Source organism: Moschus berezovskii, chromosome 12, assembly GCF_049115385.1.
Source record: "Moschus berezovskii isolate FMDL1 chromosome 12, NW_MosBer_1.0, whole genome shotgun sequence".
Classification (NCBI taxonomy): domain Eukaryota; kingdom Metazoa; phylum Chordata; class Mammalia; order Artiodactyla; family Moschidae; genus Moschus; species Moschus berezovskii.
Genome location: NC_142471.1, coordinates 13,989,831 through 14,015,261, shown reverse-complemented (window position 1 = coordinate 14,015,261; position 25,431 = coordinate 13,989,831). Strand labels below are relative to the sequence as shown.

At 43.8% G+C, this 25,431-nt stretch overlaps 1 protein-coding gene across 8 annotated transcripts; it reads left to right on the top strand.

The window, feature by feature from the left end:
• Positions 1 to 1,995: 1,995 nt before the first annotated feature.
• Positions 1,996 to 20,705, top strand: HNRNPF (heterogeneous nuclear ribonucleoprotein F). Of its 8 annotated transcripts, none has more exons than XM_055425698.2 (4): positions 12,917 to 13,070; positions 13,894 to 14,032; positions 15,845 to 15,903; positions 18,786 to 20,705. In XM_055425698.2, exon 4 carries the CDS (start codon positions 18,837 to 18,839, stop codon positions 20,079 to 20,081), a length of 1,245 nt encoding a protein of 414 aa, XP_055281673.1. In that variant the 5' UTR covers positions 12,917 to 13,070; positions 13,894 to 14,032; positions 15,845 to 15,903; positions 18,786 to 18,836; the 3' UTR covers positions 20,082 to 20,705. The 8 variants fall into 8 exon arrangements, with proteins under 8 accessions (XP_055281677.1, XP_055281678.1, XP_055281679.1 ...); XM_055425699.2 differs by lacking the exon at positions 12,917 to 13,070 and adding an exon at positions 13,115 to 13,470; XM_088841882.1 differs by lacking the exons at positions 12,917 to 13,070; positions 13,894 to 14,032 and adding exons at positions 13,115 to 13,470; positions 13,561 to 13,851.
• Positions 20,706 to 25,431: the final 4,726 nt, after the last annotated feature.

Genomic DNA, 25,431 nt, shown 5'->3' with positions numbered 1-25,431 from the left:
GTATCGCCACCTGGGAAGCCCAAAGATGAAATACAGGTCCACTGTTGTTATCACTGTCATTTGACAGATAATGTGATTGTAAGAACCTTCTCTGAATCTCCATGATCCTGCCTATACAGATGCTCTCCTGGGAAAGAAGGGGCAGGAGGTGTCAAAGCTTAATGGGTAAAGTGTTCTTTCAAGGGGTACCAACTGGAAAATTCTAGACAAAACTCTATACTATTTGCTAGTGGTTTCCAGACATGAGTTTATTTTTTAAAATTCAAAATACTTATTAAAAGGTATTAAATTTGTGATAATAATCTACTTACATAAACAACAGGAAGTAAACAGGCAGGTCAATCTGTAAGAGGATACATCTTGGGGTGATTTTCATTTGTGGTGAATTCAACTGTTTATAAATCAGATGGTAGAGGTGCACTTGTGCAGACACTCTTAAGAATCAAAAAATGTCTTTTGATTTCAGAGCCTGGGTGAAACACTTTTGTGGACACAGACATGAAAAGAAAAGGTGGACGCCTCTAAGGCCCCACAGCTGAGGAGGAAGTCCATGTAGACTAGCTGTGGGCATCTTCCAGTTAGTGAGATGAGATGTACATCTGCTGAAAAGGTCTGGGATATGTGGCACCAGTCTGAGCTTTCTGTGGAAGAAAATCCACACATGACTGTGCTGGTGCTCACCTGCAAAAGATATCGTAGTGGACACCTGCGATGACTCCTGAGGAGCAGGGGAGGCTCAGCATCAGGCCAAGACCCCAGTCTTTCATTTACAGAAGGCCTCAAAGATTACTGCATCATGGATGAATGCTGGAAAACTGTCAAACTTGATAAGGGGATTAAAAAGCCCCCATGGCTCAGAGGCCTGCTTAGTGCTTTGTAGAAATATGTCTTATTGGACCTGATTTCAGTCTCTAAATTTTGAAGCTTTTTTTTTTTTTTTTATAATTTGAATATTTGCCTCAGATTAGCTACTTGCATTTTCTCTCCGGAGCCAGACTTTTCTATAGCCTGAACTGTGTTGGAGTCATTGGATTTCTTACAAATAACTTATTTGATTTTTGAAGAACCTGTTTTCTGTAATTGTGCCTCATCAGTTTTCTCTTAATTTCCAAGTCCTCTTGCTTTTTCTTTTCCCACTAGAATCAACTTCTGGTGACACACTGCGCTTCTTCCTTTTCTATAGTAACTACTGATAATGGCAACCCACTACAGTATTCTTGCCTGGAGAGTTCCAGGGACAGAAGATCCTGGCGGGCTATGGTCCACAAGGTCACAGAGTTGGACACGATTGAGCAACTAACACTTCACTTTCACTCATAATCTGACCCTATTCCAAGCACCCCCTTATTAACTGGTGGTTTTTAAAATAATCTTCTACTTAAGCAGTGATGAGTGCCTTTATATCTTCTTTATGGAAGCTCAAATAAATAGTAATGATTATTAACCCCAGAACACATTAAAGAATCTGCTCCACTGACTCAGGCAGGGTAGCCATTTCAGTTACCGTCTTGCCAGTCTGCTCAGGGGCTCTGACTGAAAACTAATTTGCCTCGGGGTCCTGAGGGCCACTTTTAGCAACCTTGGGCCTTCTCAGCCTAAGAGATAATCACTTGAGCACCCCCAGGTCAATTCCTAATCCCTCTCTAAACCCTGCCCTCGGAGCCGCCTTTATCGGTTTCCGGTGTTCTCGGTTCCCTCTTCCTTCATTCTCAGCAGGAAATAACTGTTTTCTTTTGTTGCCCTAGTCTTCAATCCAGGAGTCCTTGGGGCTCAATATCTGGGGGACTCTCCCAGTCAGTATCTATTGCGGCTCAAAAGGGCCCCACTAACCATCCTGGAGAGCCCGCCCGCAACCCGTAGCTCCCCTTCCAGCAGCGCCCCTGCTCTGCGCGCCCCTGCCCCGCCCTACTGCTAGCCGGCCAATCCCCGGCTCCGCTCCGGGAGCGTCACAATGGCGCCCCAGCGGCTGCGTCCCCGCGGCTCCGCCCCCGGACGCCCGCCTTGGAGACCCCGCCCCTCCGCGGTCTTTGCGTCTTTCCGGCTCCGTCTTGGAAGTGGGACTGTGCCGCGTCTTGTTGGAGAAGCAGGTGGGAATCTGCGGGAAACCGGCCAGCGGTTACGCCGGGACCCGGGAGCCGGGAACGGGGCGGGGGCGTGAGTTCCTGGAGCTCCTGTTCCTGGGTGCCTGGGCGTGGGGCCGAGGAGGGGTAGGGCAGTCCGAGAGCTTTAGGGCTTCCGGAAGCGCCTAGTGCGCACAACGGGCGGGGGTTGTGGGCTCGGGCCTGCCGCGTGCCTGAACCCGCCCCTCGGGGCCCCCACCCGGGGCGCGCTGCCAGGGGTTTCCATGGTGATGGTAAACAAGCCTCAACTGCCTCAGCCACAACTGCCAAGTCCCTGGCGTTCCACCCTCCTCTAGGTGCTTAGAGGGACGACCAAGGTGCCGGATGTGAAGAAAAGCGGGGGCGTGGAGACTCGGAGCCCGAGGTGAGGGGTGGGACAGGCGGCGTCCGAGGCTTGCACACCAGGGACCGGCTGGGGACTGGGGCACTTGGCATTGAGGGGCAAGGGACTGAGATTTGGGGGTCAACGGAGGCGGGATCTGGTGTGAAGGCCCTTACACCCGGGACCGATTGGGGTCTGGGCTTACGCGGGGAGTTGGGGACCGCGGGGCTGAGGTTTGGAGTCGGAGGAAAGGGAATCTGAGGTCAGGGGCCGTGTATTCGGGGACCGATAGGGTACTGAAAGGGGACGCGGCCCACTGAGGGTGGGGACCGCGGGACTGGGATTTGGGCTTGGGGGAGGTGGATTTGAGGTCAGGGGCCTTATATTCCGGCACTAGACCGCGGGGCTGAGGTTTGGGCTTGGGGAGGCAGGGAGGGGGACGGGGAGTCTCGTGCGAACTCCAGAGGGAGCAGAGCCTTAGCGCCCCTGGCAGGAGCAGGGTGGGAAGACCAGGCAGCCGCTCGAGCAGGGTCATTTTAAAATGAAAGCGGTACGTGCACGTGGCTGAACGCGTCCGCGAGTTGAACTAGACTGGTTGGGACCTGACTCCTCCCCCCTCCCACGTTCCCGCTCGCCGAGCCTCCACTTTGGAGCGTTGCGGCCTCTTCCTCCGTGCGGCGTGTGTGCCCTGAGCCCCATCTGCATTCGTCTGCTGCTCTTGGAGGTATCCTGCCTGTATTTCGGTGGAAACTCTGGTACTCGTTGTCTTGGCCTGGTGACCACACTTCTGCTGAGCGCTCTTTAATTTGGCCGTTTCTTTTTTCTTGTCCTGCACTACTTTCATCTTTGAATGTACTTTGTGCCCGTTCTTGCCTGAGCCCGAGAAACTTCTGGACGCTGCTCGCGCTGCGCCTCCACCTCCCTGTTCTCGCGTGGCTCACGGAAGGCGGCGCCGCGCGGCCCGGGGAGGCTCCGCGAGTCGCGGGGACCCGACCGGCCTTGGACCCCGGTCTTTTACCTGAACGGTCGGAAGGGCCGTGGGCCTCTCCCCTTTAATGTGTTCTCTAGGGGGCTCTCAGAGGTTCCTGACGAATAACCCAGGGCCCGGAGAGCCGCCCCACCCCACCCCGCCGGGCCCCGGCGAGTCCCGCGTCCCTTGGGACGCCCTTGGCAGTTTTCTTCCCCTGGAGGTCCTAAGACGAACCACCGTGCCTCGCAGCTGCTTTAGGGGTTGGGGGAGAGAGGGCCTGCCTGCCACTGCCGCCGGGCGCTCCGCGGGAGAGCGGCCCGCGAGCGGCCGTACGCTGAGGGGGGCCGGGCGGCGCGGCGGCTTCCGGGAACCGCCGGCCGGGAGGGGGAGGGGCCCAGCGGCCGGGGCAGGCCGCGCGTGGTCAGACCCTCGTGGAACTCGAAGGGCTGAAGGCGGCGAATCTTTTGAAACCTGTCCAAAGAATGTAATCCTCCTAAGGTTTGAACACTGTGTGTTTTCACCAAAGTGGCCATTAGCATTCTTTGCTATTTTACAATCATGTGGATACAAAAGTAAAAGGAATTTATCAACTATCAAAAAAAAAATCGAAACTATCGATTTTACTATAATTGTCAGTATTTCTGTCACGTTTTTAAAAGTTGACTGTTTCTGAATTTCTAGTAAAAATGAAAATAATTTCCGGTCCTCCGGTCAGATAAAAACCTATTAGGGCCTATCAGTGATGTTTTCAGTGCTAATTTTTAGGCAGTTTTTCTTTTTTCATTTTAAAGCAATTTCTGCACTTCATGAACATTGAGAGAGATCGCTTTATTACTGGTGTTAAGCAGGTTCATCCTTTGCCTTGGGGGATCTTATCTTCCTTTGTATATTCTCCGTAAGTTGATTCGGTTTTTTATTTCCGTTTTATGGTGTCTGTTTTTTAACGTTTATTTTAGTAACGTTCTTTTTGTGTTACTTGCTTTTTGTTGCTTTTTTCTTTAACTGGCAAGTGACTGGTTTTCACTTGAGTACTATAGTTACAGAGCTCCTTTTAAGCATAAAGTAACAGAAAAAATGTGAGTTGATTTGAGGAGATTTAGTCCTTTTTGTGGCCTAAACTGAGGGAGAGTGTGGAGACAAGGGGTGCGTGCCCTTCGGAGTCGGTGCCTGGAGAGACTACAGAAATGGGAGGGGGCCACCTTCCACAAAGCTGATTTTACCACCAACCTGCCCTCTCCAATCTGAGCTCTGGTTCTCAAATTCTTTGTAGAAACACATTAAGTGACTCTTAAGTGGATCCACACACAGAGCTAGGTGTTTTTCCACATTTTCTAATCGCATGCTCATGACCAGGTTGCAGGGAGCTAGTACTGTGTTCTCGTCATACAGTTGTGTCTTAGGGATATAGGTGGGACTGGGACGCAGGTCTGCCTAACGGCTTCAGTCCTCTGCCAGGGCCCCTGCCCCTATTCAGCTGCCACAGAGGTTCTTGAGGAAGACAAAAAATGGGGTAGAGGGAGAGCCAAGCTCATCCAAGACCAGCCTGGCTTATCTTACACAAATCCCAGACATAGTAAGATTTTTATTCATAACTGCTTATATTTCTAAAGACTTAAAATATAACCGCAATACCATTATCACACCTAAAAAATAATAATTCCTTGATATCATCTAATATTCAGTGTTCACATGTACCTGATTGTGTAATATTTTTATATAGCTAGTTGGTTTGATTTGGGATCCAAACAAGTTCATTATATATTTGGTAGATAAATATCTCTTGAGTTTGTGTTTGTTTTTTAAATTATTTATTTGGCTGTGCTGAGGTGCTGCATGCAGGATCTTGCTCTCTGACCATTAATGGAACCTGGTCCCCCTGCATTGGTAGCACCATGTCTTAGCCACTGGACCACCACGGAAGTTCCCTTTTAAGTTATATTTTAAGCTAGAGCAGCACTGTCCAATAGAAATACAATGCAAGTCATGTAATTTAACATTTTCTGATGAAAAGAAACATACAGTTCACTTTAGTAATTTAGTTTAATGTGATATATATACACCTTAAATAGATCCAAAATAATCACGTCATCATTAATATATTTTCATGCTTTTTTCCTGAACTAAGCTTTCAGAATCCAGTGCATGCTTATTTTATAGCACATCTCAAATTTTCACCGCCACATTTCAATTGTGACAAGAGGCTCCCTTATTAGACAGTGAGGATCTAAAGGTTTTCTATTCTTAAAGTTTCTTATGCAGAAGTCAGGTTTTGTGTCTCATGTAGAATTCTTTTCCCACACTATGGGTTTTTCTGACTACATTCCCATGCAGTTGTTTGAGTCTCTGTCCTCTGCATTTCCTTTAAAATGTTAGTTGACCTCTATACGCTGTTCTGATTCCCTTGAGATTTTTTAAAATATTGCATTGGAGGTGTTTTGTACTCCTGCCAGAGGCACATAATGGTTGGTGTCCTTTGTGATGTTAGCAGCTGTTGGTTGTTCTCTAGATGCATTGTTAATTATTTCTAAATCTGTGATATTTTAATTCAGTATTCCTCCTTATTAGCAGGAGTACTCCTATAAAGAGGAAATTTTCTTTATCATTTGATTACTCTAAGATGTACTTTTATAAAAGACAGGTTAAGGTTTTGATTTTTATATTTATCAATATCTAGCGTAATGAACTGAATCTTTAGTATGTGCCAAAATCAGTAATTTTTCTGGTATCATTATGAAGTCATGGATTTTATCATAGAGGATGTGTTTTAATCCATTGTAGCTTTTATTCTCTTTGATGCTCACATTATTCAATTTTTGGCTAATGGGAGTGCCCTTAAGATTGGTTCCTGACTTTCTTGACTCAACTTCCTGGTCTTTGGCTTACTGAGTTTTCTTAAGTGGATCCATCAAAGTTCCTTCAACCGGACCTCTAGTGATGGGCAATTGGGTTGTTCTAGTCTTTTCCTATTAGAGTGCTGCAGTGCTTCATTTACAATTCTAATTTATCTTACATGGTGATGAGCATCTTTTCATGTTTAAGGGCATTTCTTTTTCTATCAATTGTCACTATCTCTAGCCTTTTTTAATTTGGGGGGACTGTTAGACTTTGTTTATCTTTTTAGAAGCTCTGTATATGTTAAAGATAACATTTTTGGGGAATAAATTGCAAATGTCTTTCCCATTTTATCAGTGGTATTTTTGTGTCATTTATGCTATTTTTAGCCATGCATAAGATGTTTAGGTTGGGTTTTGTTTGTTTGTTTTATATGTGTATATTTGTAACCCTTTATGTGAGTCATAATCAGGACTCTGATTCCAGTGTGAAGAGGAATTTTGTAATTTAGGATATTTCTTAGCATTTCTTAGAAACATGAAAATTTCTTAGCTAACTGTATTTACCTTCATTAATATGCTAATGTGACATCATCAATGATTGACTTTGAAATGATGAATTACGGCGGGATTCTTGGAACAAATCCAACTTGATCATGCCGTGTTAAGTAGCTTTGTGTATTGTTGGATTTGTTTGTCTTATCTTTATGTAGGAATTTTTCATGTGAGTCTGGAGTGAAATTAGCCTGTGAAACTGGATCAGCTTAATTCTAAACTCTTGGAAAAATCAATTCCAAGTTTATTGTAGATTAAAATGTTTAAAAATGTAGATGAAAACAACAGAGCCTTGAAGTTTAAAAAATGTCTGTATGGCCTTGGGCCAGGAGAAAGATCTCTGAAATGACACAAAAATCGATACTCATTTAAGGGAAAAATGACAAGAATGAAAAAATTCTAAACTATTATGTTTCTCTTACAGTACGCCTTTTCAAAAGTCCTGACTATATAAATATTAGAAATTCCTACCACATTCTCTCCTTTTAAGTTTATCTGCACGCAGGGATGGTCCACAATTCACATCTCCAGTCTTCATCTTCACCCTAATTGAGGTCTTTTCTGCTTTACTACATATATTTGGTTAGAATAGTGCTGTCCAAGAGAATTATGATATAAATGCTTTTTTTTTTCATTTTGATATAATTTACATACCATACAGTTCACCTTTTTAAAAGAGTACAATTCAGAGGGTTTTTTTAATTCACAAAGTTGTAAAAAGCCATCACCACTAATTCCAGTGTATTTTTCTTGTTTGATTATTTAAAGTATAGTTGATTTCTAATATGTTAATTTCAGGTGTAAGCACAGTGATTCAGTTATTTCAAGGTGATTACAAAATACTCGGTATAGTTCCCTGTGCTGTGTAGTTAGGTCCTTTTTGGTTATCTGTTTCATGTATGTATATGTTAATTCCAACCTCCTAATTTACACCCCCTCCCTTTGGAATAAGTTTATTTTCTATGTCTGTGAGCCTTCTTTCTGCTTTGTAAGTGTGTTTTGTTTTTAGCGTCTACCTATAAGCAGTATCATATTTGTCTTTGACTTCACTTAGGTCTCTAGGTCTGTCCATGTGGCTACAAATGGCCCAGTACATATTATGTTGAAACATTCCTGGAATAAATTCCACTTCATATGGTGTGTAACCCTTTTTATAGGTTGCTGGATTCAGTTTGTTAGTATTTTGTTGGAATTTTGCATTTATGCCCTTAGGGGTTATTTTGTGATGTCTGTCTGGTTTTGACATCTACAAGTGTATTAATTTGCTAGGGCTGCCATAGCAAAGTCTTACAGACTTGGTGTCTTAAACAGAAATTTATTGTGTCATAATACTGAAGGCTAGAAGGTCCTGCATTATGGTATCAGCAGGTTTGGTTCCCTCTTGAGAAGCTTGAGGGATATATGAAGGATACGTTCCAGACTTCTCTGTTTGGTTTTTAGGTGGCTTGTCTTCCCTCTGCTCTGTGTCCAAATTGTCCCTTCTTCATTTTGGAATACAGATCACATTAATCAGGTCATTTTTAATTTAACTATCTCTATAAATACATCCAGGTCTGGTCACATTCTGAGGTACTGGGGGGTATCTTTAACATAAGAATTTTGGGGACATAATGTTCAGCCGATAACGGGTAATTAATACTGGTCTTGTAAAATGAGTTGAGAAATGTTTTATTAGTTTATTTTAATGTGATTAGTTCAAAATATCTCTTCAATATGTAATGAAAAAATTGAAAGTGAAGTTGTTCAGTTGTGTCTGACTCACTGTAGCCTGCCAGGCTCCTCTGTCCATGGGATTTTCCAGGCAAGAATACTGGAATGGATTGCTGTTTCCTTCTCCAGGGGAATCTTCCCAACGCAGGGATCAAACCCAGGTCTTCCATGTTGCAGAAATATGTAATAAGTATTTTAAATTTTTTTCTTTTTTGGCTGCACTGCAAGACTTCTGAGATCTTAGTTTCCCAACTAGTGATTGAACCCTCAGCAAGTGAGCAAGCAAGTGGGATCCTAACCACTGGACCACCAGGGAATTCCCTGTAATTCATTGTATATGTACTAAATTTTATCACTTGGGGCACATCTCAAGTTTGTTCTTGCCACATTTCAAGCGTTACCGGCTACTGTGTTTTTATCCTTTGTACCTAACCTGTTCTTTTTTTAAAGCAGTTTTCCTTTGTACTTTAGGAGTTTACCAACATATATTTGGTTTGTGTGTTTTTAAAGTATCTGTGGGGAATTACACAGCAGAGTTTATCTTAAGCCAGGAAGGTTTCCTTTCATTTTTTATCTGTTCTCCTGCCTCCATTTTGTCTTTTTATTCTGGAATGCCTATCATTCACATGTTGTTTCTCCTGTCCTGTCTCTTATATGAGTCCTCTGAATTTCATCTCTCCCCCCTTGTTTTTTTTTCTTCCTTTTTTTTGAGCTTATATCTTCTACTTGGTTTTCCAAGCCACTAACCTTTTGGAAAAGAGTCTGATGCTGGGAGGGATTGGGGGTGGGAGGAGACGGGGACGAGATGGCTGGATGGCGTCACCAACTCGATGGACATGAGTTTGAGTGAGCTCCGGGAATTGGTGATGGACAGGGAGGCCTGGCGTGCTGTGATTCATGGGGTCGCAAAGAGTCGGACACGACTGAGCGACTGAACTGAAACCTTTCTTTCATTATTAACTATAAATCAAAACTCAGGTTTTAGCACTGGCAAATGTTTCATTCTGTAATCAAGTATCTGAATTTTTTCTGTTAAAATATTTACTAAAGTTTAGTGCAGTATTTCTTTTTCCTGGAAAACTGTTCTGAGCTGTTGTCCAGCTTGTATTACTGTTGTTGGAGCCCCTCTCAAGTACACAGTGCTGTTCCTTTGCTGCTCTGGCTCTGTTCTCCACTCCCCTGGCATAGTGTGCTTGTGGTCCTGAGCATTGGGCACCAGGAGCTATAACTGCCTCCATTCCTATGGCAGCTGCAGGTGATCTGACAAGGTGTCAGCTCTCCACCTGGTCCCAGGAGGAAGTTCCAGGCCTCCTGAATGGACTGGGCATTTGTTAATACAGGTGACAGATATTTCCCTCTGTTGAGAATAGATTTTAGAACTGGAGATCTAGTGTTTTTTATGAACTGCCACACCTGATGTTTTTTCTGTTCTAACTTTAGATCTTGATTCTTGAGTCACCAACAAAATGCAGTCAATATCATGGAACGACTTGTTTTATGTTGGCTAAAAATTGTTCCTTGTGTTCAATACAGGCATTGTAGATATGATCATTTCAACACAAACATTATAGATATGATTTACCTAACATACTATTTTTGCTTTTTAGTTAATACAGCTTTTGAGAAATGAACAATGGGGAAAACAGTGTATTATTACCCCAGGCTTAGCTTCAGTAAGGTAAAGAGCCTAATAGTCTAAAGATAATGGAAAACAGCCTTCCTGTTGCTTTCAAATTATGACATATCCTCTTTGACATATGAAAATATAACGGCAAACATTTAAAGTGTCAGTGTATTTTAATCGCCCATCTATAGCTTTTCTCTTTTTTTAATTGAAGTTAATTTACAATATTGTTTCTGGTGTACAGAAAAGTGATTCGGCTGTCTATATATACCTTTTCATATTCCTTCCCATTATAATTTATTACAGAATATTGAGTGTACTTTCTTGTGCTGTACAGTAGGACCTTATTATTTCATATTAGTTTGTATCTTAAACATTTTTTTCTCATTTTTGAATTTAATAAGAACTATAGTGATTAAAAGGATTCACTACAAATTAAAAATATTTTTACAGAGCAACTAACACCAAAGCATATCCTAACAAATGACTGCATTTTTAAAATATAAATAATTTTAACAAGTATCCAGAGGGAATTAAGTAGATAATGTACAGAGAAAAAAGAAAACATGGTCTACTAACTTATACTTTTAAATCTTACCTGTATACCAGGGTAAAAACGTTTTAACATTTCCACCCCTGTTCATGCTTCTGATCTGTTTAAATGTCCCTCCTCAGAATCCCTATATGAGGTAGCCCCCATTTTCTAATTTGGAGTTATTTCAGAATTTGTCATCACGTGTTTATTCTTTATTGATTCCTAGTTCACTGTTCTGTGGACTTAGCACAGTACCTGCATCTTGTAAGTGCACAATATTTCTGGGTTAATGAATGACTTGAGATTGAGTAAATTTTATCCTGCTGCTTATCACTCAAATCCTTTGACATGCTTGAGTTTGCACCACAATGTTTTTGTTGCAGGGTACCATCAGTTCTTCCAAAATGTGTCTTATTTCTTCCCATCTAGTTTCCATCCATCTGTTCCCATCATTCATTTTCCAGAGAGCAGCTAGACTGTTCTGTTGGAAAGCAAAACTCTTTTACATTGGTCTTAGAGTAGATAAAGTCCAAAATAGGGTGTCAGGGCTTTGGGGGAATCTTGCTCTGCTTCCCTCATTGATCTCAGTCCTGGCTGCAGGTGTTTTTGGGTGTTTTCTGTCCCAATAGTTTCCCCTGTGTATTCTGTACACGTTGTTCCTTCACTGGGCAGGAACCCTATCGTGACTGATCAATTATTAACACTCAGCTAGCCAGTGTCATCAACCAGTTAAGCCAAGAAAGCATATATAACGCTACTAAACTGAAAAAATACATTGAAAAAAGTGAGAAAATGGATGTCAGTCGTGTAAATTAACAAGAATATGTTTTGAAGAGGATTTTAGGAAGTGACAGAAAAGTGAAATAACTCAGGAAGCAGTCAGGGTACTGATTTTTGTAGATAACTCTTTGCCAAAACAAGCCAATTTTGTGGCTTTTCTTCAGAATATTCTCTCTTGAATGTATGAGTTTTTAGTGTCTTTCTCATTTCCATGGGATAGCTGCATTTTAAATCCTATCATCCAGCTTCAATAGCTACCAGTTGTGGACAGTTTTTCTTTACATCCCCCATTTACTTTCTATTTAGAGATTATTTTACAGATAATTTTGAGGCAGATCCCAGCCATCACACCATTTCACCCACGAATATTTAAAAATGTATCTCTAAAAACTAATGCCTTTTGTTTTAGGATAACTAATTCTGTACCTAAGAAAATATAATACTTTAATGTCAAATTTCTAGTCAGTGTTCAGCTATTTCCTAAATTATCCTATAAATGTTTACCAATTTGTTTGAATCAAGATCCATATATTTCCCATGTATTGTGAATCTTTGATAATTCTCTTAAACTTATTTTATTCAGTAAGTGCTCCCTTGAAGCTATCTTGTTGAAGGACCGGCAGTTGTGCTTGTCCAGTTTCCCAGTCTTTGCAGACTGCGTTATCACATTCTCACTTAGTACGGTTCCTTTTCCTTATAAATTCTGTAATTTGTTATCTCTAGTAAGCAGACTCTTAGATACTTTTCAAGATAAAAATTTTATTACTAAAAGTATCAAACATACACAAAAGTAAAGACAACAGTATAAAACTCCATGTACCCATCCCTTAGCTTCAATAATTACTAAATCGTGGCCCATGTAGTTTCGTCCGTACTGACTCCCACCACTCAAGATTATTTAGAAACAGATTCTAGATAATCATACGAATCTCTAACGACTTAAAAAAAAATCACAGCAACAAAGCTACAACTAAAATTTTGCTTTCTTAAATTCAAGTCACTGCTAACATTACTGCAATTGCCTTGTAATTGTTTTCCAGTTCATTTGAATTAATATTCAGGTGTTCATAAAATGTAATTGCTTGATAGGTTGTAAAGGTTGTAAAGTTTAAGAATTGCGAGTTTTAAAATTAATCCTTTTAAACTGAAAAAATAATTATATGACTGTTTTCAAATCCACAAAACAAGGTACTGTATATACAAAGAGGGTTCTACCTTTTGTTCATTAGTTTTTATTGGGAGTTCTTTCCTGCCTTAAAGTGTTTGGTTTTTTATTTTACGGTCTCACCTTCCTTAAGAGTGGTGCCGGCCGCTCCTCCCCTCCCCTCCGCCCGTACTCTGGACTTTTCTCTACCCTGGCACCTCTCCTGAGAGCTCAGTCAGATCGGTCTTCCTCGTTGCTTTCCTTCCCTCCTCCCACTTCCTGCCTTGGCCGACCGCGCGGGCCGCACCTGCAGGACGCGTTTCCATTGGTGACATCTTGGCGGGCCCGCCGGTGGCACTTCCTCCTTTACACCCCGTGACCCACGTCCGGCTCGCCGCCCTCCCAGTCACGCGGCCTCTGCCTCCGGGACGCAGCCCCGTGCGCCGGCCTTCCGCACTCCAGGCCCCGGACCCGTCGTGGTGAGCCGCCGCGAGCGGACGACCCCCGCCCGCACTCCCCCCGCCCCCGTGGGTCCCGGGAACTCCTCTACCTGCTCCGGCGCAGCCGCCCCTTCCCCAGGAACTCTTTCCGCCCCTCCTCGCTGCCCCAGGAACGCCCCTCCCCCACCTGCCCCGCGTCCCCAGGAAGTCCCCCCGACCCGACCCGGGAGCCCCGCCCCCAGCCCCGGGAGCCGCCCGCCCCCCTCGGGTCCCGGGAACTCTTCCTCGCGGCTCCGCGGAGCCCCTCGGATTCGGGAGCTCCGCCTTCCCTCCCCCGCGGCTCCGGGAAGCCTGGGCCGGAGAACTCTTATCCACTTCGCCGCCAACACTTTCGCTTCTCTCCGTGGCCTGAAACCTCTGCCTTCCTAGTGCGTCCCCAGTGAGTCCCCGCTGCCCTGGGAGCCCCCTCCCACCTGGGGCCCCGGGAGCCTCCCGTCTCGTGACCTTCCCCTCCCCCCACCTCGCGCAGCCCGGGGAGCCTCTCCCTCCCCCACCCGTAGCTCGCCCCGCCCCGGAAGCTCCCGTTGACCCCGCCCAGGCCCGTGGATGGGGCGCCCTGTCGTCGGGCCTTCCTGTAGGGCTTTGCCGACGACCCAAGGCTGTCGGATCGGCGGTTGGAGGCCGAGCGAACCCCTTCACGTCCCAGTGTCCCCGCCAGGAGCCTAGCGTCCGGGACTGATACCGCGCTTCCCGCCGAAATCGCTCAGACGCGCCCCTGGCGGCCCGCGGCCGCGAGCTTGAGAGCGCACTTTAAAGCCTGGTACGAAGCGTTTGCCTCCAGCCAGTTGAGTTTCAATTTCAGGTTGATAACAAAAGGAGGTGCACCTGGCCTTTCCGCGGAATCTTCTGCGTTTTTTAAGCGTCGGGTGGAGTTGGGGGTCCTTTGGCTGTAAACTGCGCTTGCTGGTTGAAAATAGAAATCGGTCCTGCTCTCTTCAGCGGTAAGTTTTAGGGCAGTCAACTGCGTAATCCTGAGGCGGCGTCTCCCGCGGACTGTGATTTAAGAGGTAGAACTTTCTGATTAATTAAGACAGCTACTAGTCTGTGCGTGCTGCTAGCTGTAGGTTAAAATTAATTTATAAGTAAGGGCGAAAATTCTTTTCAGGCCCCACTGGGACACGGATAAAGCAGGGTGAAACCAGGGAGCTGCTGAGTTCCAGTCCCTGGATAGAAGAGGTGGGGGCGCAGTTTCAGCCGCCCTGTGTACTTCGTAGATAAACCTAATCAGTCGGGCTCTGGAGGTGCGCCCTTTTTATCTCGATGGGTCTACCTGGATCTGAACTAAATCCTGCCTAACCAGTATAGTAGAACTCGTTCTGGAATACCTCCTGGGAGCAGTTAGATATGCTGAATCTCGGCCCCGGCCCAGATCTTTTGTTTTAGAATCTGGCTTTTAACAAGATCCTTGGGTGGTCCGTGTGCTCGCTCACGTCATAGACCAGTTGCGGGCAGGGGGGTGGAGTTGTGCAAAGTGAGTCTTTAGGTGCTGGACCCGAGTAGTGTTTTGTAACACTTGGTCCTAGTGGTGTCGACGGGCCGTCGGGGAGCCGGGTGGGAGAACAGCGTATATCCTTAACGCTTGAGCATGTGTGCGCCATAGTTCAGCCACGTGGGAATCGGTTTCCTCGCGTCTGACCGCCCCTGGATTTTCGTGTCCGAGCAGGGGCTTTTGGTCTGCGGACCACACTGGAATGAGCAGGTAGCAGGGTGATAAACCCAGGCAAGGAGTTCAGACCACTAAGATGACCGGGCCCTTTAGAGTCTACACTTTTCTGAGGGTAGTGGAGAGGGACAGTTGATGAAGCTTCGTGAAAACCCTCGTCTAGAGAATTTGTAACTGTTAACTTCTTAAACTGTAGTACTTTATATAGGTTTTGCTTCCCAAAGTAGTATCTCATGTAACAGAGAATGCTAATAAGGCAAGACAGGTACTGTGTCTACGGCAACAGGCTCAGAGACTTTTCTCAATTCTACGGTTCTAAAACTAAGAATGTGCTTTAATTTTCAAACGAATTAGCTGGACATACCAAAGTCTTCTGCGGACAGCTTTATTCTGTGACTGTGGTTGATGGTAGATTGATGTTTTTCCTATCTTAAAACATTTAAACACTACCTCCCCTCATTCTTACTCAGTTAAAAGAGCAATGTTAGATCAAATACAGGTCTCAAGAAATGAAGTTATTAAATAAAAACAGGGAAGGAAAATCTTTTTAATATCTCCATCCAGACCTCCAGGTATGTTTGCAAATTGTAAATACTGTTAGGACAGATTATAGCAAACTACTTTTGCCTGGAGCACGTCACTGTAAATACGGCCTGGTCTCCAGAGCCGATCAGCGGCGCAACTCCTCTCCCCCCTGCTTGGCCCGCGTTCTGCTTCCGGGAACCGCTCCTCGCCCCAGCCCCGCCCAGAAGGTGCGCCTCCCACTGTCGATATTTAAATTTTCTTACCGCGGTTAGGGTTTTCTGCATAGAACTCGCCTTCTAAGTAAATCTTTCAGGGCAAGTGGGATGGTTCCAAGTTGTTATTCTCTGTATTACCCTATGAAAAAGGTAAACCTTTCCAAACCTGTTGGGGTGGGGCGGGCCTGTGATTTCTTTAAGGCAGCCCGGCGCTTAAAAAAGGCTTGCCACAGCCTCGGCTCTGACTTTTCCGGAGAGGAGCTCAGAGCCGGTCCCAGCCAGGAGATTGCTGCCTCTGCTCACTCTGGGAGTGCTGGGGCATTAAGACAAGATTTCTTTGTCTTTTTTAGGACGATTCGTTACCTACCTGGAGTGTCTTTGACTGTGGGCATCCCCCGTGTTCTTTAAGGTGAGCTATTTTAAGAAAATTAATTTCTTAGTTTATGATTGATTTCTTGATGTAGAGAACTTCCTGAGTGAAGTTTTTTTTTTTCCACTAGCTGTAAATCTAACGTTGAGCAGAAAGCCAGGTTTTATTTTCACAAGTTTTAATGTTCTAAGTACTAAAAGTCTGCGAAGAATCCAAATGTAGAGGATTCTGAGGTCAACAGTAAGGATATTGCTCTGTGTATTAGAAGTACATACGTGTTTTGGAAAAGTGCTTTATAATTTCTGTTTTGGGCACTTTAAATAATTCTTATATGAAATATTTGTTCTTTTATGCTTCCTGTTTATTTTTTCCCCTTCTGCTCGTCTTTTTTAACCTAACCAGACTGCCACATTCCAGAAGGTGGTGTTGGCCCCACGTGGCCATCAGTTAATCTCTTGTTAATCTTGGGCCTGCTGTGCTGGGGGTGGGACTACAGTGACCTACAGAACAGATAAGTCTGTTGCTACTAGCCTCTCAACGCAGTCGCAGAGTTTTAAACAAATTATGAATTGTTTCCCTAGAATGCTCTGGGATCATAGAATTACAGATTTAATTTGTGGGGGGGGGGAGAAAGTCTTGTGGAAAAGTTGGTAAATTTAAGCTGAGACCATAAGGATTAGTGGGATTTAGCTAGACGAAGATTGGGTGGGCTATCTTCAGGCAGATAATTACTACGTGTGTCAATTCCAGTGGAGCAGAGAGCCTGCCACATTTCCGTCACAGAGAAATATGGGAATAGAGGTTTGTTTGCGTTCAAATACAAGTGTGTTTCAGGTCAAAGTTTCAAGGTCTGAGCACCCCCTTGGCCCTATGATTTGTGTTCCAGACAGTGGGGAGCCACTGAGGTGTTGAAACAGTAGAGTGACATAAAATTACTCTTAAAACAGCTACAAGTTGGGCTGGTAGGAAGGATTGGAAAAATTGCAAATGTGAATGGCTTGGAAAGGGCTTGTTGTTACTGGAAGTAAAAAGGGTTGAAGGCGATGCACAAAGATGATGATGATTTGATATTCAAATCATAACATCAAGCAGTGTGCTAGGGACCAAGGAAAGATAGAGAAACCTTTATACTTGTTGAAGTCAAGAGCCACTGAATAGAATTTAGGCGATGAATTAGGAATAGGATTAGGGTGGAGAATGGGATCACCCCCCAAAGAAATGATGAGCTCATTAGACTTAAGGACTTGTAAGTTGTTCAAAGATTGCTTCAGTTTCATTCTAGAGCCTTTGAATGACTCTAGATGGGTAAGGCCATTTATGCTGCAATCAGGGTACTGTAGAAAAGTTTCAGAAAACGGTGTTCATTTGTGGTACACAGGTTGAACTATGGAATGGAGTTTGTCTAGGCCTGTCTTGGCCTCGGGGAGTGTAAGTCTAGGAACTTAGTGTCCTGAACCCAAAATTGTCCCTGGATAGAAGGATCAGGTGAGGTTGCCTGCAAAAAGGGGCCACTGATTGTGTATGGTTAAACCTTGGGGAAGGACTCAAAGAGGCAGAGTACCTAAGGAATTAACAGGAAAACCAAGAGCCAAGAGGAGAAAGGATTTCCAGAGAGAATGGTTAAATCCTGTGGGCACAGAAGAGATAGAGATAAGAAAATGTTTCTTTTCTTGCTATGGAGGTCCTTGGCACAGTGAGATGTGCCCTAGTTTAGTGGTGGGGTAGGGTAGGGCGTGTAAGCCTTTTTGAGGATGAGATTTCACTGAAAGGAAAAGCAAAACCAAGTAGCTGGAGGCAAAGTTGGTATCATGAAAGATAGGGGGTGATTAGAAATGAGAAAATCTCCTTAATTGATAAGGAAAATAGCATTCAGTGAAGTTTGTGTGAAGATGGAGATTCCTTGGGGTGGGTGGAGTTGACCAGAGCAGAACCCACAGATAAGAAGAGCTCAGCTACAGAAGAAGCAACTCCCTTCTAAAACTTGCTCTGATTAGCCTCAGGTCTCGACTAAACCGATCTACTTTTTTTTTTCTTATTATTCATGCTTTCCAGTTTTAATTGTGGGGTTTTTAGAAACCTGTCCATGTTTTGCTCTAATAGTGTAAATATGCCATGCCATTTGAGATAGTTTTGGGATTCATCTGAGGTAAGATTCTGTTTTATCTTTTTCTGCATGATAATTAATGTGCCTAGGTTTTTTTTGAAAAGGCATCTTTTACCACTGACTTAATAGCTACATCTGTTATACTTGATATCAAATGACAATTCCATAAAACAACTTCTGTATACTTGTGCCTGTTCTGAATATATTTTTGGCCCTATCTGTATTTTTATTGTCTGTGTTATTTGTGTATTGGTGTCTTACTTAGCCCCTGCTCTTCAGAATCCTGCCCTTCGACATGGATTTGACCTTTACTCTTTTTTCAGCTTGGACTCTGGGTGTCAGATGCCACTTGCACTTCATGGCACTCTGTCAGGAGGGGCACCTGTCATGCCTCTTGTACAATGAAGAGTTTATTCCATTTCTAGTCCCTCAGTGAAACACAGCGATGTATGTGTTACATTGAACAATGTAATGTGTTTTATTTTGTTTTTTAAGGAGAATCATGCTGTGCTGCTTATGGGACTAGGAATTGAACCCAAGCCATGACAGTGTGAAACTGAGAAGCATATAATTTGATTTCTATGTTTGCATCACATATAACTGATACTCTGCTGATGGACTTATCTGTTTGTTTGGATGTGTCTTAATTTGACCTTGCGTTTGATTGGGGTTTTGAATAGACAGTAAGACTTCCCACCTACTCTCTTGCCTTTTACTTTAGTGATGCAGTAATACAATCTGTTTTCCTTTAGTTCCATGTTCTTGTTATGCATATTAAATGAAAATTTATGTAAAGTGGTTTTTGCTTTCTTTTCAGCCACACAAAGCTGCACCCGAGCTTGTTTGACGTCTGCTCTGTTGAGTGTCCATGATGTTGGGCCCTGAGGGAGGTGAAGGCTTTGTGGTCAAGCTCCGTGGCCTGCCCTGGTCCTGCTCTGTTGAGGATGTGCAGAATTTCCTCTCCGACTGCACGATCCATGACGGGGTCGCAGGTGTTCATTTTATCTACACTAGAGAAGGCAGGCAGAGTGGTGAGGCTTTTGTTGAACTTGAATCAGAAGATGATGTAAAATTGGCCCTTAAAAAAGACAGGGAAAGCATGGGACATCGGTACATTGAAGTGTTCAAGTCCCACAGAACCGAGATGGATTGGGTGTTGAAGCACAGTGGTCCAAACAGTGCTGACACTGCCAATGATGGTTTCGTGCGACTTCGAGGACTCCCGTTTGGATGCACCAAGGAAGAGATCATTCAGTTCTTCTCAGGGTTGGAAATCGTGCCAAACGGGATCACATTGCCTGTGGACCCCGAGGGCAAGATTACAGGGGAAGCCTTTGTGCAGTTTGCCTCACAGGAGTTAGCAGAGAAGGCTCTAGGGAAGCACAAGGAGAGAATAGGGCACAGGTATATTGAGGTGTTCAAGAGCAGTCAGGAAGAAGTTAGGTCATACTCGGATCCCCCACTGAAGTTCATGTCAGTGCAGCGGCCAGGGCCCTATGACCGCCCTGGCACAGCCAGGAGGTATATTGGCATCGTCAAGCAGGCAGGCCTGGAGAGGATGAGATCTGGCGCCTACAGTGCAGGCTATGGGGGTTATGAGGAGTACAGCGGCCTCAGTGATGGCTACGGCTTCACCACCGACCTGTTTGGGAGAGACCTCAGTTACTGTCTCTCTGGAATGTACGACCACAGGTATGGAGATGGCGAGTTCACCGTCCAGAGCACCACTGGACACTGTGTCCACATGAGAGGGCTGCCCTACAAAGCCACAGAGAACGACATTTACAACTTCTTCTCCCCGCTCAACCCTGTGAGAGTCCATATTGAGATTGGCCCTGATGGAAGAGTGACCGGCGAAGCTGATGTTGAGTTTGCCACTCACGAAGAAGCCGTGGCGGCCATGTCCAAAGACAGGGCCAACATGCAACATAGATACATAGAACTTTTCTTGAATTCCACAACAGGGGCCAGCAACGGGGCATATAGCAGCCAGATGATGCAAGGCATGGGGGTGTCAACCCAGTCCACTTACAGTGGCCTTGAGAGCCAGTCTGTGAGTGGCTGTTATGGGGCTGGCTATGGTGGCCAGAACAGCATGGGTGGATATGACTAGTTTTGTAGTAGCTTTTGAGTTATTTCAGTCAAATTTTCACAGGCAGCCAACAAGCAGTGAAAAGCAGTTATTACTCTAGAGGAAGCTATGGGACCCATTTTGCACCATGAGTTTGTGAAATCTGGATTAAAAAATTACCTCTTCAGTGTTTTCTCATGCAAACTTTCTTCTAGCATGTGATATTGAGTAAACTAAAACTATTTTCAGCTTTTCTCAATTAACGTTTTGGTAGTGTACTTCTGGAGTGATGTTATCTGAGTTTAAAGTAGTTTTAAGTACGTTAAATGTGGATCTTTTACACCACATCATCGTGAACACATTGGGGAGGCGTGCTTTTTTTGGAAAACTCAAGGTGCTAGATCCCTAATTCAAAGAGGACATTTCTCATGTTTGTTCATTCTAGTTTATTTTCATTTAAAATCTCTTAGGTTAAGTTTAAGCTTTTTAAAAGTTAGTTTTGAAAATTGAGACACATTACTAATACTGTAGGAATTGGTGAGGCCTTGACTTAAAACTTTCTTTGTACTGTGATTTCCTTTCGGGTGTATTTTGCTAAGTGAAACTTGTTAAATTTTTTTGTTAACTAAATTTTTTTCTTAAAATAAAAAGACTTTTTCACAATGACTGGCACAGACTATATACTCCCCAACAAATAACAAAATGACTTGGGTGGTTGAATTTAATACTGCTGTGTTAAACAGTGTGAACTTTAAATTTAGCACTATGATTTCCCTTGTGTTCTTAAAACAAGGCAAATTAAAAATCATTTAAAAACATTAAACACATGAGTGGAAATGGTAACTAGAATAGAAACAGAGTTCCAGTTTTCCTGTGACTTTTTTCTTGATTCATCAGCCATTTGTAATATCCTGCTTGCTGTTCCCTTTATACCAGGGTGGCATCTATTCAAAGCTAGAGGTCTTTAGTTTTTGGTGCTATATACATTGAGTCATTAGCAACAATTTATCTTTTTATATAAGATGTGCTGTTTGGAACAGTCTCCCATATTTATGATTATTTCTATAGGACACACTCTTGGGTTAGTTATTGATTACTGCAGGATATACATATTCTGAAGTTGGAGACCTACATCCAAATTGTTGGTAGAAAATTGTTTATTTAGCAGTGGCTAGCTCTGCTAATTTTAAATTTCGGCTAGCTCTGCACACAGCATTACAATCACATTAAACACTGTCAAGACTTTAACATGAGAGAATATCACTTCATGGGTGTTCGTTTTCTCAGCTTTATTTTCCCACTTCAGTGTCCGAACAGTGTAGCCCAGATATAAGTCTATAGGTAGACTAGAGAGAGCCTTTAGGTCTTTCCTAACTGATGAACTTCGTGGCCCCACCCTGTCATTCTTCCCATCAGTGGTCTGCAGATTCAGATGGCAAAGATACAGTGGCAACATCACCTAGGAATGCCAGAGCTAGGGTGCAATGAAAAGGCTAAGGTTTAATTAGAGCAGTGAAGTTTCAAGGAGTATATTTATTCCCTGTTCAGTTGCTCGGTCGTGTCCGACTCGGCGACCCCATGAATCACAGCACGCCAGGCCTCCCTGTCCATCACCAACTCCCAGAGTTCACTCAAACTCATGTCCACAGAGTTGGTGATGCCATCCAGCCATCTCATTCTCTGTTGTCCCCTTCTCCCACCCCCAGTCCTTCCCAGCATCAGTCTTTTCCAGTAGTGAAGCAACTCGTTGCATAAGGTGGCCAAAGTACTGGAGTTTTCAGCTTTAGCATCAGTCCTTCCAATGAACACCCAGGATTGATCTTTAGAATGGACTGGTTGGATCTCCTTGCAGTCCAAGGGACTCTCAAGAGTCTTCTCCAGCACCACAGTTCAAAAGCATTTATTCCCTGCAGATCTTTGCAAATTTAAAGGTTCAAATATGAAAGGAGTGGGCTTCCCTGGTGGCTCAGATGGTAAAGAATCCACCTGCAATGTGGGAGACCTGGGTTTGATCCCTGGGTTGGGAAGGGCTCCAGTCCATTGGGTCACACAGAGTCACACAGTGACTAAGCACAGCACATGGAGTGGGCTTTAAGAGCTTGGGGTAGGAAATCCGTAATATGCTGGATGACTGTAAATCCCCTTGCAGCTGCAGTGGTTACCTGCCTCTTAATAGAAGACTTGGTCACCTCACCTGAGGTATGTGGTTGATACAAAGAAAATCTCTGTCTCAAAGTCTGCTCCAGGAATGAGGTAAAATGCTCGTAAGCCAAATCCAGGCTGCCCTGAAAAATGGTTTCCCCTGGCAAGGGGACCCCAGTTAAAGTTATGTCTCAAATCTATTCCTAATAATAGACCTGCAGTACAAAACACTGCACTTGTTTTCTAGTTTTGTCAAAATTTGTGAAAACTTCAAATGTGTCTTGGCCTTCAAATTTTTATTGCCCAGCCTTGTAAAAAACTACGCAAGTATTAGGACTGAGTGTATTAAGCTGTAAGCACTTTTGGAGCCCTTTTAATATAGAATTGAAGCTTGGAGATTGACCTATACGAGGGAGAGATCCTGAGTGTTGAGAAGGATGGATGTGCAATTCCAGAAGGGGAGAGGAAGTGGAAGCAATTGGATGAATGGACAGCAAAGCCTGAAAGGCACTTAAGGAGCCTTGACCCTGCCACATCTGTGGTGAGGCTAACACCTATGTGTGTCAGGGTCCTGCAGGTGCAGTTCTGAGGTGTCTGTTAGCTTTTGCTCCCACCACTTGCTTCTCTGATTATATGAGCAAAAAGACTGAAAAATCAGAATCTTCTCTTTTCAGAACAGAGCCAGGTCTCAGGCCCAGAGACCATCAAATGAAGTGCAGGAAGGCCCTGGCAGCATTGCAACAATGTCTGTAGTAAAGATTATGTATACATCTTATCCTCTGAGGCCAAGGGTAAGAAGTGACCCAAATCTCTTACATGCTGTTGCATTGGTAGTCTGAGTTAATACTGATCCGAGGGATGCAAAATGCCAACTTCTTTTAGAGTGGGAGCATTAGGAGGCCAGGTGATAGGGATTCACAGGCCCAAGTTCATGTCACTAGATTAAACAGGTGAAGACGCCTCAGGTTATCTCCATGAGTGAGTAGGAAGGGGTGTCCTTGGCAGCTAACAGGTTTTCCCCCACCCGGAAACACGCTTGGGTCCTTGTGAAATAAGTCATAGTGTTAGGTAAGGCCAAGAGGATCCTCAGAAAGCGCTCCCCATTCAAGACAGTGAACAGAGATTCTGTAATGTCTGCGACATGTAGGGTTAGAGCCATACTCCAAGGCTTGAAGAGGTTAAGCCTGGCCCTTTTTATTTGCACGTCTGGTCCCCAGAAAGCAGATGGAAGCAAACAACCAGGAACTTAACCACACAGTTGCCCCAGTTTCAGCTCAGTGCTTAATGTGATGTGTTTGCTGGAAAGATGAAGCCTCTGGAACTTGGGAGGCCCCTGACCTAGTGCCTACGTTCTTAGTAAGCATCAAGCAAGATATATTTTTTTAATGACCTTATAACCTGGACATTCTTGTCATCAGCTGGCTGGTAACTCTTGCCCTCTGGAGACTGATCTTGCCAAATCCACTGTATTGATGATATGCTCTTTGGTCTGGCCAAGGAGGAAGCAGTGAGTACTTGGGATGCCTTAGAAAGACACCTGTGTGGTAGCAGGTGGAAGAATTCAGGGCTCTGGTGTGTCAAGGACGTTTTTAGGGTCTACTATAATAATCCTGGGCAGCAACTGGCAAACTAGGGCCCATGGGCCAAATCTGGATCTGTTTTGTAAATAGTGTTTTACTGGTACACAGCCATCTGCATTCATTTCTTTTGTATAGGCTGCTCTTGTGTTACCTCTGCCAAGAGATGAGTAGTTTCATCAGACCATGTGGCCCACAAAGCCTAACAGATTTTTACTCTGAGCCTTTATAGGAAATATTTACTGACTTCAGGCCTTGGGCAAAATGGACATTTCCTCCAATGGAAAAGTCAAGACACTGCCTCACCAAGAAGCATAAGTTTTGGCATGACCTTTTGGATTTTGGAGAAATCTTACTTGACTTGAAAACAGTGCTGCTACCCAACTATCAGGTGACTAGCAGGCTGCAGGGTTTCTGCAAGTTGCCCTGCTACAAAGGACAGAGCAGGCTTCACCATCCAGGAATTACTGTTCTAAATGGTTTTGTGTGGTGTCTCTAATGTCTCACTACATGGTGACTGCTCAGCTGCCTGCATGATAGGAATCAACACTTCCTCTGTAGCAGGGAGGTGTTTACCGTTCAAAAAGCTACTGTGGCTACTGTGCTCGCCCTGCACTAAGATCCCCCTGTTGCTCCGAGTGTTGGCAGATGCATCAAATCCTGAGACTCTTCTAACAGCTTTGTTTTTAGATTTTGTGTAAAAATTCTTGGACATATTTTGTTAACTTATTTCTAGGTATTTTATTATATTTTAAATGGTGCCTTTTTCTTTTGCTGCAAGTTTTGTTCCTGGGACTAGAAATAGCAGGATTTAAAAAAAATTTTTTTTTTATGTTGACTTTTGTGGTCTTGCTAAAATCACTTACTTATGCTGATTTAAATGTATATTCTTTGGATTTTCTTTTCTTCTTTATTTGGTTGTGAAGGGTCTTAGTTGCAGCATATGGGATCTAGTTCTCTGACCAGGGATCCAGCCCAGGCCCTTGCATTGTTAGTGCGGAGTCTTTGCCACTGGATCACTTCAGAGGTCCTGATTCTTTGACTTTTCTATATACAAAGTCCTGCCATTTGCAAATAATGGCAGTTTGATTAATTTCTTTCTAATCCTTAGGTACTTTTTTTCTTTTCTTATCCTTATTGCTTACCTAGGTAAGTTCATTTTTTATCATTAGAAAACATGGTGTTGAACAAAGTTGGAGTCGGGGTATCTTACTCCCAATTTCAAAGAGAAAGCTTTCAATAATATTTCTCTATTAAAATACTGATTGTTAAAAAACTGATTTTTTTGTTGTTGTTGCATACTCTATTAGAATTTTCAGTTACTTCAGGTTTAGTATCTATTTTTTAATCACTGGTAAGGTTGGGGGTGGGAGGAGAAGGGGACGACCGAGAGTGAGATGGCTGGATGGCATCGCCGACTCTGTGGACATGAGTTTGAGTGAACTCCGGGAGTTGGTGATGGATAGGGAGGCCTGGCGTGCTGTGATTCATGGGGTCGTGGAGAGTCGGACACGACTGAACGACTGAACTGAAATTGGATTTTATTTTATACTCTTTCCTTATGTCTTTATTCCTTTTATCTATCTTCCAGTCATTCTCTTCAGCTAAGTCTTAATTGGCTGTTAAACATCAGTTACTGTGAGTTGTAAAGTTTTTATTTAACTTTTTTACAT

Bases quoted from the DNA above. Each gene is read 5' to 3' on its own strand.
- HNRNPF (XM_055425702.2), top strand. From the start codon at position 18,837: ATGATGTTGGGCCCTGAGGGAGGTGAAGGCTTTGTGGTCAAGCTCCGT.